The sequence below is a fragment of the Pongo pygmaeus genome, chromosome 7 (assembly GCF_028885625.2).
Source record: "Pongo pygmaeus isolate AG05252 chromosome 7, NHGRI_mPonPyg2-v2.0_pri, whole genome shotgun sequence".
Taxonomy (NCBI): domain Eukaryota; kingdom Metazoa; phylum Chordata; class Mammalia; order Primates; family Hominidae; genus Pongo; species Pongo pygmaeus.
The window spans coordinates 135,923,362-135,939,305 of record NC_072380.2 but is presented as its reverse complement, the minus strand read 5'-3'; the positions used below and the strand labels follow the sequence as shown (position 1 = coordinate 135,939,305).

Here is a 15,944-nt window from a genome sequence, read left to right as displayed (position 1 = left end):
CACTGTGATACAGCAACAGAGAGAAGCAATTAGGCCAGGTATCTAGATCTTGATCTTTCCCCAGCTCCTCAGTGTCCTTAGGAAAGTCCATGGTACCTGCGATAATATCTCCAGAGCACAGATCCCAGAGTCTTTGCGAGGATCAACCAAAAGATACACACGTATGACATATACTATTAATTACCGCCTCAAACTCCATTCTTTGAGTCTTCTTTAGCAGTAGAATCTTTTGTTTTTATTTTTAGCTATCTTATTAACTGATAGGAACAGAATCTTAATTTTATTTGGGATGATAATGCTCCCTGTGAAGAATACTATTTTTCTCAGCATCCTTTGCTGACAAATGTGGCTTGAAATATGATATCGAACTCCTGGAAAGAAGTTAGAAGGGAGTGTGACTCAGATGGGAGGCAGAACATTCGCACTTGTGCTCTCCCTTCTCCCTGCTGCCTGGAATGTGTATGTGATGGCTGGAACTCCAGGAGTCATCTTGGATGGTAAGGTAACCTTGAAAATGAAAGCCATACACTAAGAAGAGGTGCAGAAAGGCTGAAAGAGGGCATTTCCCTGATAACCTTGGAGCCACAATACTAACCCTAGACTCCCTACCTCCAGATTATATTTCTATCCTGTTCACAGTCACTGTAATTTGGGGTTTTGTTACTAGCAGCTATGTACCATTTCTACCTATTCAGCATCTTTTACATTGTAAGTGTAAAGAATTAGCTAAATTAAAGTACTAATATTATTCAATCAGCCAGAACAAAAATCCAGAAAGTTGAGAAACTGAAGCACACTAATGTAAATGAGAAAGATGCTTAGTCATTTTTAGGTAGAATCAATATTAGATGACGTCTCTCACAAACACCTGTTAAAATCAGATTATCTTTTCCAGCAAAAACGACTTGGTTTGATGCTTTTGTCATTTGACTCTGTACTATTTCAAAATTTCAGTGCTTAGGCTGGGTAAAGGGGCTGATGTCTGTAATCCCAGCACTTTGGGAGGCTGACGCCGGCAGATCGCTTAAGGCCCCGAGTTTGAATTTTGAGGCTGTGCAACAAAGTGAGACTCTGTCTCTTTAAAAAAAAAAAAAAAAAAATCAATGCTTGATATTAAAAAGTTTATAACACTATTTTTACCTTCTTGGCTTCCTCCTCCACCATTGCATTTATTATCTCTATTTCTTTCCTTCTGTTTTCCCTAAGGAGTTTGGCTACTTCCTGGTAACATTTGTTTCGTTGTAGATCATCACATTTTTGTTTATGTAAAGACTGAATCTGCCAGTCAGTATTTAGGCATGCTTGTTCAGCCTTTGCCAAATTTTCTTTAATCACCTAGGAAAAAGTTATACATTTCAGAAACAAGGTCAAACTACTAATACATAAAATGAAGGTATAACCATTCAATGTATCCAAGTGTCTGGGGCAGTTGTTCACAACTCCGGCTGCATATTAGAATCACCTGGGAGTGTTTAAAATAAGCTGATGTCTGGGCCCTACCACAAGCCAATTAAACCAATCACTGGACAGCGGGGTACCAGCACCTTTAAAAAGCTCTTCAAGTAGAAATTAGCTGGGTGTGGCGGCGTGCGCCTGTAGTCACAGCTACTCGGGAGGCTGAGGCAGGAGAATTGCTTGAACCCGGGGAGGTTGCAGTGAGCTGAGATTGTGCCACTGCACTCCAGCCTGGGTGACAGAGTAAGACTCCGTCTCTCCAAAAAAAAAAAAAAAAAAAAAAAAGCAGCTCTTCAAGTGATTCTAATTTACAGCCAAGGTTAAGAACTTATCAGCTAGGGTATGGGTGGGATTCAACAATGTCCATGTTTTCAGCACTCTGAAGAGGAGACTCTGAAGAAGAGCCCATTTTAACAGACTGGACAAAAGCCTATTAAAAAAAAATGGAATATCTTGAGGAAATCACCCAAGAGACTGTTGTAGAACAGAAGGTATCTAGTATCTACTGTACACTATTCCTGGTTTTTGGAATAGGAGCAGACCAGTACACATAACCCATTTAACATTTTGTTAAAGAGATAATAGAGAAAGCTCATCTTTGAAAGTCTCAAGTTCTATTTCAATTCACTTAAGTCAGCATTTCTGAAAGTGTACTCCATAAGAAATTCTCTGAAGTATGTCTGGGAAATTTTCTTAAATATTCACAAATGTACAGTATCCTCAAATTTGGCATGAAAAATACCTCACTTTAAGACAGCATTTCCAATACTTATTTGACCATCCCCCATCTTATTGAATAATAGTTAATAGTCCACACAATACACTTGGAAGTGCTGGCTTACATACCAAGCCGGGACCTGATGCTTTGAACCTAATCAACTCAGGGACAATTTCAGGGGCAGAACACAGAAGGACTGTATAATTTGTAAAGTCACTATTCCTTTGCATTTTCTTCTAAGTCACTATTCCTTTGTATTTTCTTCTAAGTCACTACTCCTTCGTATTTTCTTGTAAGTCACTATTCCTTTGTATTTTCTTTGAGGAAATTCCTTTGTATTCCTCAAACTGTAGGAAAAAGACACGCATATCATGTGATTGTCAGTGAAGTAAGCATCCCATATATAAAAGGAAGCAATGTGAGATTTTAGGAACTGTGACAACTGAAGCAAAGAAACAAACTAACTCAACTTTACAGAGTTTCATTTCGATTTTGTTCTCTTAAGAGGGTGACAGATGTAAATTTCTCCTCTGCATGTACACTAAATGGATCATATTTTTACCTTCTGAGTTTTCTGACTCTGGGTTTCACCTGCTTCTATCAGCTTATGAAACATGTGTTCTTCAAGATCCACTTTTTGTCTATAGGCATCTGCATCTGCTCGCATTTCTTTTGCAACAGCTTCTTGATTTTCAGTAAGATTCTGTTAAAATCATTTGTTAAAAAAAAAAAAATCACTGATTTATATAATGCTAGAATACAAAAATGACTTTTTTCAGAATAGTAATATGCACACAAATAAAAGCTGTAATCATCTAATTTTCAAAGTAAAATTCAAAGACTGGAGACATCAGCAAAAATGGCAGAGGACCCCTGGACCTCATGGAAATCCTCTCATCCATAAAAGCACTGATTAAAAAAATGTTAAAATGAACTTTTTCAGCATTCTGGAAATTAACCAAAGGCTTGGAGCTATCTGGGGAGCATTTACTTATAAAAATGGCTGAATCTCGGTAAGAACAGCTAGCTCTCTGACATTTCATCTTGCATTTTTCCTGTTCCCACCTCACTCCCAAGCTATGCATTAGTCTTTTTATTTTTTGAGACAGAGTCTCACTCTGTCACCCAGGCTGGAGTGCAGTGGTGCAATCTCAGCTCACTGCAACCTCCACCTCCTGGGTTCAAGTGATTCTCCTGCCTCAGCCTCCCGAGTAGCTGGGATTACAGGTGCATGCCACCATGTCTGGTTAACTTTTTTGTATTTTTAGTAGAGACGGGGTTTCACCATGTTGGCTAGGCTGGTCTTGAACTCCTGACCTCAACTGATCAGCCTGCCTTGGCCTCCCAAAATGCTAGGATTACAGGTGTGAGCCACTGTGTCCAGCCTATGCATTAGTCTTGAAAACCAGCAGCCTGGAAGCCAAGGAAGGAAGCCAAGCAAAATGGGGTTGGACAGAGCTCCTTCAAACCACCATTGCCAGAGAACTGTCATTGTTTGACCTGTCTGGTGGTTCCCTGAAAGACCACTCCTAAGGCTGTCTTTTTTTATCTCACTCAGAGCTCACCTAGTGCAGAATAGCCTTATCCCTGGGGAAGTTGTTGAAAACAATTAGAGCAAACTGTTGAATATCTTGGCTGCTTGGGGCAGTAGATCTTAGGAGAGCAACCAATAGGCTAAGCAAAAAGCTTAACAGGAAAAACTGGAGAATCAGATGTCTACAGGAGGCTTAAAAAAGCTCTGATAGATTCCTGGAAGGTCATGTGCATATGTAAGGCTGTGCATATGCTAAGGGCTGTGTTCTCAGACCTGAGAAAGACCCAAGATCTCACACTTCTGGTTAACTCTGAGGTTTTGCATAACCAGGAAGTGGAATCTAAGAAGTACAAACTGCCTAGCTGAGTGATAAAGGTGTGCCCTAACATGCACACAGAGCCCCTCAACAACTACTAGAAGCTTACTGTTTCAAAGAATCTATTAAAATCTCTCTCCAATCAGTTGCTGACCCCCAAACTACCTGAGTAGAGACATCAGTGGCTATATACAACAAAGAATAGGGACTTTCAAAATTAGTTCAGAAAAGTCACTAAGCAAAGAAACAAGAAGAAACCCTGGGGAGGGGAGACAATCTTATTTCCAAAATTGCCACATTATATTCCAGACGGTCCTTGAGTTGACATAATGATTTTTTGATTTTATGATGGGTCTATCAGGGTGTTACATGAATTTTCAACTTACAATATTTCTAACTTACGATGAGCTTATCAGGACATAACCCCATAATAAGTTGAGGAGCATTGTATTTAAAATGTCTAGTTTTCAACAAAAAATCACATGACTGAAAAAAAAAAAAAAAACAAGAAATATGTGCCAGACATAGTGGCTTATATATATAATCCCAGCACTTTGGGAGGCCAAGGTGGGAGGACTGCTTGAGCCCAGGAGTTTGAAACCAGCATGAGCAACATAGTAAAACCCTCTCTATAAAAACTACAAAAATTAGCAGGGTGTGATGGTGTGCGCCTGTAGTCCCAGCTACTTGGGAGGCTGAGGCAGGAAGATTGCAGGAGCCCGGGAGGCAGAAGTTGCAGTGAGCTGAGATCACGCCACTGCACTCCAGCCTGGGTGACAGAGTGGGACTCTGTCTCAAAAACAAAACAAAACAAAACAAGAAATATGACCCATACATACTTTAAGTAAACATTAATCACAGTATCTCCAAAGAAAATATAAAATGGCCAATAAACATGAAAAAATGCTTAACATGCTAAGTGAAAGAAGCCAGTCATAAAAAATCACACATTGTATGATTCCATTTATATGAAATATCCAGAATAAGCAAATCCATGGGCACAGAAAGTAGCTTCGTGGCTGCCAGGGGCAGGGATATGGGAGAGTAAATGCTAACAGGTACAGTAGTTGGGAGAAGGATAATAAACAGCCTTCATGAAAATGTAGGTTAAAAAAGCCAAATACAAATTGTATGTACCAAATAATCTCATATCACTATTAATGACATTAGCAGTTGTTATTTCTTGAGGGATTTTTTTCTACTTTTCTAATCATCTATAGACAGCATAATTACCTTTATAATTTGCTAAAAATATCTTTCAATTATATGCAAAAAGACACATATGTGAAGATGCTTATTATCAAAAATTGTAAACCACTTAAACATCTAACAACAGAAAAAAGCTTAAATAAGTTATGGTTCACCAGCAGCCACTACCAATGACAGTTATAAAAATATGTAGCCATTTAGAAAAAGAATTTTAAAAATAATTTTATTAAGTAAAGAAGAAAAGCAGAACATAGAATTTTAGCTACTCCATAAAGAAGTAAAATCATGTATGTGTAGAGATTAAGGCCTAAGAGGAAACAATGGAACTCTAAAAATGGTGAAGAGGATCAAAGATTGGGTAGTGGTATGAAGAAGCATATTGGACGACGTGTGCATACTGGAGTTGTCAATTAGCTTTTTAAAATAATAGAGCTTTTTAGGCCAAAGGGAAAAGAGGGAAACTAGTATCTATCCAATATGTATCATACATCAGACACTGTGCAATAAAGGGTTAACTCAGTAGGCCTGAGTAATTAAAAACCTGCACATTCTAAAGAAAAGACTGGCCCTTGATCAGTTCCTGGGAGATAACCTCTAAGCCCCTGGAATACTCTGCCTGATAAGAGTCTCTGTGTACCTGGAGATATTGGCCATGCCAGCTGGTTTATGCTAAATGATGGGATCTGGTGGGAACCATGGGCCATGCTCTATCAGTTTGACCTTTGGAGGGGCTGTAGAGAAAGTAACTAAAGTCAGTCACATATACACTCCATGTCTCCATGACCCCCAGTAAAACCCTGGACACCAAGGCTTGAGTGAGCTTGCCTGGTAGACAATAGTCTTACATACCGTTGCACATCTTTGCAGGAAATTAAATGCTGTCTGTACAACTCCACTGGCAGAGGACAACTAGAAGCTTCTGCCTGGTCTCTCCTGGACTCCACTCCATGTGCCTTTTACCTTTACTGATTTTAATCTGTATTCCTCTACTATAATAAAATGTAACCATGAATATAAGAGCTTTTCTGGAGTTCTGTGAGTCCTAGTGAATCACTGAACCTGAGGGTGGTCTTGGGGACCCCTGACACAGACAAATACATATTAACTCATTTAATCTTTATAGCAATCTTTGCAAGACTAGCATTATGCCAAGGAGAAGGTACATACATGTGAAAGAGAGACAGATAGAAAACAGACTTGATAAATGAGGTCCTAGAAGATTATGAGGGGATGGGATCTGGAGTACAGGTTAGTATTTACTTGTTTCTTTTAGTTTATACTTGGTTTCATTCTTTTGTTGAAAAATAATTTGATTCAAATTAGATACATATGGAATGTTGAGCTCATGTGGAGGTAATCATAATATTGTTGGTTTTCTGGGACACAATTTCTTTAGAAATAGACACATTTAATCAACCTAATGTAAGAGATAAATTGGGCAGGTAAAGTGGCAATCACTACAGCCAATTTGGAAAAGGTAGTGGCAGCATATCCATACCTAACTGACCAGATAAAGTTCAGGATTTCATAAATTTGTTTTGGTGAATAGTTTAACTCTTCTCTAATCCTATTGGTTTGTTTAAATAAATACTTCCTTCAAAAGACAGCAAAAAGAGATTAACAAACATTTGCCTCCCATTCTGATACACAGAAAAAAACCTCAGCATAGGATGGGCACGGTCGCTCACACCTGTAATCCCAGCTTTTGGGAGGCCAAGGCGGGCGGATTACCTGAGGTCAGGAGTTCGAAACCAGCCTGGCCAATATGGTGAAACCCCATCTCTATTAAAAATACAAAAATTAGCCAGGTGTGGTGGTGGGCACCTGTAATCCCTGCTATTCAGGAGGCTGAGGCAGGAGAATTTCTTGAACCCAGGAGGCAGAGGCTGCAGTGAGCCGAGATCGCGCCATTGCACTTCAGCCTAGGTGACAGAGCGAGACTCCATCTCAAAACATAACTTCTGTTGCAGGAATGCCACAGATTAAAGTTACGCACTCCTATGGGTAACTTAAATCTTCTCATGAAGAAACAACGGCCAAATGCAAATTAAGGGACATTCTACAAATTATCTGGTTTACATGCTTCAAAAAATATCAATGTCATAAAATACAAAGACAGAGTCAGGAACATTTCTTATTTTAAAGGAGACTAAAATGACAACAACAAAACAATGGATGAGATCTCAGATTTTCTTTTGCTCTAAAGGACATTTTGGATACAATGGATCAAATCTGAATAAGGTTTATACATCAGATCATATTATGTTAATTTCTGATTTTGAGAACTGTACTGTGGTTATATAAGAGGATTCCTTGGTCTTAGGAAATATACACTGAAGTATTTAGAGGTAAAGGAGCATCAGGTCTGTAACAGTTCAGAAAAACAAGTATATGTTTGTGTGTATATATGTGTATAAGTAGACAAAAAGAGGAAGAGAAAGCAAATTTAGTAGAATGTTAGTGTTTAAAAATCTGAGAGACAAATATCTGGAAATTCTTAGTATTTTTCTTGCAAATTCCCTGTTAGTTCTAAAATTACACCCTTCGATTGCCACTATCCTCCATCCCCAAAGAAAATACAGTAAAAAGTAAAGTTTAGCTTAGTCCAAATGGATTACATCTAATTCCAAATCATGGGAGACTCAGCCAAACTGTAAATCCCTTGCTCAGTTCTAGAAGAAATTCAGTGTGGAGGCTTTAAAAGTGTTATAGGTGTAAATGGATGCTATATGGTTTAAATCTCACCTAATGTGGATATCAAACATATATGTTACGTGTTGTGAATTCATAGTTATCACTAATTTCAAACTAAAAGTATGACTTTTTTTTTGAGACAGGGTCTCACTCTGTTACCCAGGCTGGAGTGCACAATCTTGGCTCACTGCAGCCTCCGTCCCCTGGGCTCAAGTGATCCTCCCACCTCAGCGTCCCGAATAGCTGGCACCACAGGTGCGCACTACCACATTTGACTATTTCTTTGTATTTCTAGTAGAGATGGGGTCTTGCTGTGTTGCCCAGGCTAAAAAGTCTGACTTTTTTAAGTGGGCTGAAAGAAGTGAAAACTTACAGTTTCAACACTAAATGAGTAACAAAACATTTTTCCTAAATAATAAAAATTTATATTAACAAAGCTCCTTTTTTCCAGTGTCTTGAAAACTGAACAGTAAGTACTAAGCAGATATTTGCTGAGTTAACTCCAGAAGATTCCAATTTAAAGTACTTTACAGGCCAAGCGTGGTGGCTCATGCCTGTAATCCTAGCACTTTGGGACGCCGAGGTGTGCAGATTGCTTGAGCCCAGGAGTTTGGGACCAGCCTGGGCAACAAGGTGAAACCCTATCTCTACAAAAACCACAAAAATTAGATAGGCTTGGTAGCGCATGTCTGTAGTCCCAGCTACTGGGGAGGCTGACGTGGGAGAATCACTAGAGCAGGGGAGGTGAAGGTTGTAGTGAGCTGAGATGGTGCCACTGCACTGCAGCCTGGGCGACTGAGTAAGAAAGACTGTCTCAAAAATAAATAAATAAAAATACAAATAAAGAAAGAAAGTACTTTACAGCTCCTGACTGATTTACCTTTCAGGATCCTTGTGAGGTATTGAGATAATTTTGTAGTCACTATTACGTAATTACAGGAAAATTTAGTAAGTTGATAAAAAATCCTGAGGCAAAATCTGGGGCCTACATCTGGTGCTTCAGACACTAGACTAAGCTGCTAACAGAAACATGAATTAAATAATTACAACAAACTGTACATTCAGACATTTTGGCTACCTTACAATCCTGCATGGCACTATATTCTGCTTAAAAAGTGAATAAAATGAACACTAGAAAACCATGAATAAATACAGTCTAAAATGGGTTTATACAAACCCTGCTTTTCTTTTCCTTTCTTTTTTTTTGGAGATAGGGTCTCGCTCTGTTTGCTCAGGCTGGAGTACAGTGATGTGATTACGGTTCACTGCAGCCTCGAACTCCAGGGCTCAAGTGATCTTCCTGCCTCAGCCTCCTGAGTAGTTGGGACTACAGGTAAGCATACCCAGCTAAATTTTAACATTTTTAGTAGAGATGGGGTCTCACTATATTGCCCAGGTCTGGTCTGGAATTCCTTAGCTCAAGTGATCCTCCTCCCACCTCAGCCTCCCAAAGTGCTGGGATTACAGGTTTGAGCCACTGAGCCTGGCCAAAACCTGCTTTTCTTATGTTGGAAATAACTGAATTATACCTTCTCATAAAGTCTCTTTTGTGATTCAAGTTCCAGTTGTCTCATTTCTAGTTCTCTGGCTGTGGCAGCAATTTCTCGATCTCTCATGTATACCTATGGCCAAACAACAAACTGTAAATACCAAAAAGAATTTACAAAATAATATTTAATATATTTAGTAATCCTGTAATCTGAACGACCTACTAACAGTATTTAAAATAACAGCAATAGAGTTTTTGAAACCAGAGTAACAGACAAAGATTAATATTCACTGCAGAATCTAGGAATAATCTCTCAGTTAAAGTTAAGTTTAATTTAAAAATAAAAAGCACAATACCATATGCCCATCTATTCAGACTGGAAGAACAGATAGCAGTTCTTATAGTATTACAGTAACCAATATCATGAGTTAGAAAAACTTGAGCAATTTAAATCTGGGGTAGATAAAAATGTAACATTTATTTAATGCTCTTTTTGACTAAACTTCTCTACTTTTATAAGTTTAGTTTGACAATTAAAAATTCTAGGTTTAAATTTCTTGCAGATGGTTCAACCTGTATGTGTTCTGCTCCAAGTGAATTAATTTAGAGTTCACCTATTTCCAAAATTTGATTAGTTGGAAGCTTTTTATTCCTATATACTAGAGGGTTTGGATATGGGATATGGCACTCTCTAGAGACTCTTAGAAATGATCTTAGATGTAAGGTGAAATGTTAGATATTGTCATTATGGTAAAAGACATGCTATCGAATACCTAAAATAGGAGAAACAGTAAATGAGAATATAGCTGGATGTGCAAACATATATATCCAAAGACTAAAAGAGAAACAAGGACCAGGACCAGTTCAATTTAAAGAGGTTATTGGGAAAGGAGCTAGCTCAAAGGTGGGGGGAAGCTTGATTGTATGAAGCAAGAACAGCAATAATGCCAGGAAGTGGAGGAGAGGTGTGGCATAGCAAATCACGCTTTTCAGGAATTTCAATTACAGAGCTCTTTTGCTTATGAATTTTCAGAGATACAAACAGCTATGTGCCACAGCAAAAACCGATCAGCTTTGCTTGCTGCTAACAGATGTTCACAGTCACATGTACTTGTCACTTCAGATTCAAGCAGCCTTTCCTGCTAGAGTCTGAACCATGAGAAGAGCTTCTGCAGTTTGGCAGGGTCGGAGCACAACATCAGAACAGGCAGCTGGGAGGACAGGAGACCGGAAGGGTAGGCGGAGGCCAGATCATGTTGCTGAAAGTTTATAGAATTCTTGGACCAAAAAATGCCTCCTCCTGTTTCAAAGGGGTTTGGAATAAAGACATCAGAGTTCTGAGCTTACTTTGCGGGAAGAACATACACTTTTCTACAGTAATGAAGTATCAATCTCATTCACTAGACGAGAAAATTAAAAGAAATCTTGGGTTTTGAAAACCAATTTAAAATTAACAAGCTTTAAACAAAAGAAGTATCATGCTATAAAGAGATGATAGATTTCTAATACATATGAATTAAAAATACTTTGAAAGACTTAGGCCAGGTGCCTGTAATCCCAGCACTTTGGGAGGCCGAGGTGGGCCGATCACTTGAAGTCAGGAGTTCAAGATCAGCCTGACCAACATGGTGAAACCCCGTCTCTACTAAAAACACAAAAATTAGATGGGTGTTGTGGCGGGCACCTGTAATCCCATCTGCTCAGGAGGCTGAGGCATGAGAATTGCTTGAATCCGGGAGGCAGAGGTTGCAGTGAGCCGGGATCGCACCACTGTACTCCAGCCCAGGTGACAGAATGAGACCCTGTCTCAAAAAAAAAAAAAAAAAAAAGACTTAAAAAATACTTAGTATTTTATCAAAACTAGGCTTGAAACTCTAAATTAGTGCATAAAGTCAGTGCAATCCTAATAAAAATTCCAATAGGATTGGGAGAGGTGAGAATTCCAAAAGTGAAACAATTCTTAAAGTCTATTTGGAATGATAAACATTTGAGAATACTGAGGAAAACTCTGAAAAGGAAGACTAATGAGTGAGAATTAGGCCTAGTTAATAAAACACTTCAAAGCTACTGTCATTCAAACAGTGTGGTACTGGCTTAGGAATAGAAAAAGCAAGGAAGGAGATCAAATATGTAAGAGAATTTAATATGTAAAAACCATCAGTTGGCAAATGACTTGACTAATAGTCAACAAACGGTGTTGGGACAATTGACTTGCCTTTTGGAAATAAGTAAGCTAACCTGACAGAAAGTTAAGTCTAACTTGACAGAAAGATGGATAAATGATACAAACATGTAATGTGTAATTCTACAAATGGAAGATAAGTAACAGAAAAGATGCTTAAGCTCACTAACAATAAAAAAGGCAAATTGAAATAGATTATTTGTCATCTATCTGCTTGGCAAATATTAAGACTGATGCAGTACAATTGACTATACTAGGGAGTGGGTACTCTTACAGACTTAAAATAGCTGAAACTGTTTCATGTTTAGAGAACAATTTCGCATAATTTAGAAGTTACTCAACAAAAGTATTTGTGCAAGTACTCAAAGACTTTTACAATGTAGCATGGTTTTCTTATTTGCAAAACACTGCAAATAACTGAAATGTCCAATAGCAAAGGATTAAATAAGCTATTAATTCAATGGAATATTATACAACCACAAAAAGAGAAATAGATACACATATAACAAATATGAAAAGATATTCAACATATGTAATTTTAAAAAGCAGGTCACAAAAACAATGTATAATGAGAATAATCCCATTTCTGTATAAATATAGGAAAACATGACCATAATTACTCCTCTATCTATAGAACATACCTGAAAGTCTATGTAATTAACCTTTTTTTTTTTTTTTTGAGACTGAGTCTCACTCTGTCGCTCAGGCTGGAGTGCAGTGGCATGATCTCGGCTCACTGCAGCATCCACCTCCCAGAGTCAAGCAATTCTCCTGCCTCAGCCTCCTGCGTAGCTGGGATTACAAGTACCTGCCACCACACCCAGCTAATTCTTGTATTTTTAGTAGAGACAGGGTTTCACCATGTTGGCCAGGCTGGTCCCAAACCCCTGACCTCAGGTGATCTGCCCGCCTCGGCCTCCCAAAGTGCTGGGATTACGGGCATGAGCCACCGCACCCAGCCAATTAACCATTTTTTAACAGTGTTTCTCTGGGGATGATATGAGAACTAATGGAGAAGGTCAATTTTTAATTCTGTATGTTTTGTACTGGAAATTATTTTTATACTGGCCACAGATAATTTTTATATGAAAAAAGAATATGTCCCCTAATTAAAAATTAACTGCTGGGCTTGGTGGCTCACGCCTGTAACCCCAGCACTTTGGGAGGCCAAGGTGGGCAGACCACCTGAGGTCACGAGTTTGAGATCAGCCTAGCCAACATGGTGAAATCCCGTCCCTGTGAAAAATACAAAAATTAGCTGGGTGTGGTGGCGCGCACCTGTAATCTCAGCTACTTGGGAGGCCGAGGCAGGAGAATCACTTGAACCTGGGAGGCGGAGGTTGCACTGAGCTGAGGTCACGCCACTGCACTCCAGCCTGAGCAACAGAGCGAGACTCCGTCTCAAAAAAAAAAAAAAAAAAAAAAAAAAAAATTAACTTAATGGCTGATGCTGATATTTCTAGTTTTAGAGAAATAGTCACCAAGGACACTTGACTAATTTTCCTGGCATTTCTTAAATATTTAGCCATTCATGAAATACAAAAGAGAATGAGAAAGCTGAGGGGAAAAGTAAATACAATTAAAGGGGCTATTTAGTATTCATGGTGGACTCTAAGAATATTATTTAATTTGAAGGTGTTCATTACATTTAAGTGAGAGTAAATGGAGATGATGTATGAGAACTAAGGTAAGAATAATAAACCTTTCTCCCAATTTCATCATCCAGTCTTCTTAGTTCCATTTCCTGTTGATCTTGCTGAAGCTTCAGAAAACGTCTTCTTGCAGCATCTTGTAAGTGCATTTCCTTTACTTTCAGCTCTCTTTTCACAGCAGCTAGCCTTAAATACAAAATACATCAAGTGGAACAAAAACAGCAATTCCTAATATGATTTAGTTTTTTCATAACAGGTCTACCATGCCGATCATTTCAATACAATTGATATCCTTTATTTGAAAGAAGAATGCCAGAACTGCTCCACCGTTACCAAAGATGATGTATATTTATGCTTTGAGAATTTTAGTAGAAAGCTCACCGGCTCAGTGCAGTAATTCCTTTTAACCCACACTATAAATCTGTTACATAAAGTTCCATCTAAGAATAAGAATCAATAAACACAGAAGTGAGTTTCCCAACTATTGGGCTTAGTCTCAATGTTTATCCCATAATTTTACTTAATTTACACATTTTACCTTATTAACATAGTTTTATATATTGATTTTTAAGTTTTTTCCTTTTATTTTTTAAGAGACAGGGTCTCACTATGTTGCCCAGGCTGGCCTTGACCTCCCGGACTCAAGTGATCCTACCTAGCAGCTGGGACTATAGGTAAGTGGCACCACACCCAGCTAACATACTTTTGAATACACATTTAATACTCATTCCCCTGTCCTCCAAAGAGTTAAATGGGTAATGACATAATCATTCTATGTTACAACTGTCAGGTCACACAGATATGTTTAAAACACAATTAAAAAAATTATACTCCACTAAAGGTGATGTACCCAGCATTCTATTACAAAGCATTTCTGCTCACTATAGAATAATGTTTCTAAATAATGTCCTTCAAGGAACATTAATCCATGCAAAGCTATATTATATTCAGCATAACTTTAGAATTACATTTTACTACATAGCAATTTTTTTGAAAAGTGGTATATAAAGATTCTTTTTATTAACTTAATAGTTGCTTAATAGAAATGCTACAGTTGGGTAATCCTATATATAATGTTGTTTCTAAAATGAAAAAATGGAAGAACATAAAAATTATTTAACTAATTTATATGTCCAGATTTTTTTTTTTTAAAGTGATAACACATACCTCTGTCTTTGTTGTATCATTTTCTCCTCCTCTTGTAAGAGCATTTCTCTTCTTGTTTCTTCAGCTTTACGAAGCAGCTCCTGTTTCTGGTACCAAGCTTCATCTTCAACTCTTTGCTGGTCGACTTTAGCTTGCATATCTTCAACTGTCTGCCTTAAGTAGGTAATATTATTATGAAAACACAAAGAAGAAAGCTAAGAATCATCAAAACACAAAATGTATACTGATTAATGTATAATCCATTTTATTTCCATATGCAAGAATTAACTATCTTTAATATTTCTAGCCTTCAAACTCTGATTTTACACAAATACTCATAATTTAAATGCATTTTTTTTTTTTTTTTGAGATGAAGTCTCACTCTGTCATCCAGTCTGGAGTGCAATGGCATGATCTCCGCTCACTGCAACCTCCTCCTCCTGGGTTCAAGTGATTCTCCTGCCTCAGCCTCCTGAGTAGCTGGGACTACAGGTGTGTGCCACCATGCCTGGCTAATTTTTTGTATTTTTAGTAGAGACGGGGTTTCACCATGTTGGCCAGGCTGGTCTCGAACTCCTGACCTTGTGATTCACCTGCCTTGGCCTCCCAAAGTGCTGGGACTATAGGCGTTCGCCATCGTGCCCAGCCAAATGTATTTTTCATTAAAACTTTCTTATTATGTTTATAACATATTTCATTGTACCAGAAAAAGAAAAACTATTCCATAATTACCTCTCTCTTAAGTAATCCAATTCATCATTCCTTATTCTTTCTCGTTCCTGTGTTTGATAGTCCACAATAAACTTTGGATATTGATTAAATACTGGATACTGCCCTTTTGTCAGTGCAACAAAAACATTAAGCATGCTGTCTGGATGAATGTCAGTAGGCGTGGTCTCCATGAGATGATAAACTTGTCTAATCACAACATTTATATCCAGGTTATTCCGATGGTGAAAAAAAAACTGTAAGAAAACTTGGTGTTTAAATCGAGATTTACCTGACAAAGCAATTATGAGGTAGAATTAAAACAAGAACTAAAAAAAAGTGTATCTATCTTTAAGTGTATCTATACATTTTTTTTGCAAATTCATTAAAGCTTTTCTTTACTCATGTTTTAAAACGAAGACAATTTATTTAAAAAATGTAAGAGTTTCACAATCATAAGAAATTCTGACATAAAATTAAAAAACGAAGGCTTTTCTTACAATAGAATAAGAATGCTTTAACAATGGAACAAACTCTGCTTGGATTTTTTTTTCTTCAAAATCCAAAATAAATTATAAATTAGCCTTTGAAAATAAATTAGCTTGATTCTTTAAAAATATCTGAAATGTTTCCACATTATCTTGTTCTGCTGGAAGATCCAAATTAATGTATCACAGGATCATGAAGTAAAAATAAAGTTTAATTGGACAGTAACCACTAAATAAGTAACACACACACACACAAGAACCCAACTAATTCATCTCGTCCAGCAAAAGAGCATCTACTTTTTATAATGATCTTAATGCTTTCTTTCAGACACTTTCCTGCCAAGTCTCAAAAC

General features: G+C 37.7%; 1 protein-coding gene across 20 annotated transcripts in view; it reads right to left on the bottom strand.

Moving 5' to 3' along the window:
• TBC1D31 (TBC1 domain family member 31) overlaps positions 1-15,944 on the bottom strand; it is a 95,813-nt gene that overhangs the window by 21,598 nt on the left and 58,271 nt on the right. For 11 of the 20 annotated variants that reach the window (XM_054497461.2, XM_063669050.1, XM_054497463.2 and 8 more), the window contains 6 exons: positions 15,128-15,360; positions 14,417-14,569; positions 13,300-13,435; positions 9,456-9,548; positions 2,736-2,876; positions 1,141-1,335 (listed from right to left, as the gene is read on the bottom strand). In XM_054497461.2, coding sequence (XP_054353436.2) covers positions 1,141-1,335; positions 2,736-2,876; positions 9,456-9,548; positions 13,300-13,435; positions 14,417-14,569; positions 15,128-15,360 — 951 coding nt within the window. Of the gene's footprint in view, positions 1-1,140; positions 1,336-2,735; positions 2,877-9,455; positions 9,549-13,243; positions 13,436-14,416; positions 14,570-15,127; positions 15,361-15,944 lie in introns of those variants that run through there. The other 9 variants (XM_054497477.2, XM_054497464.2, XM_063669053.1 and 6 more) reach the window with 4 other exon arrangements.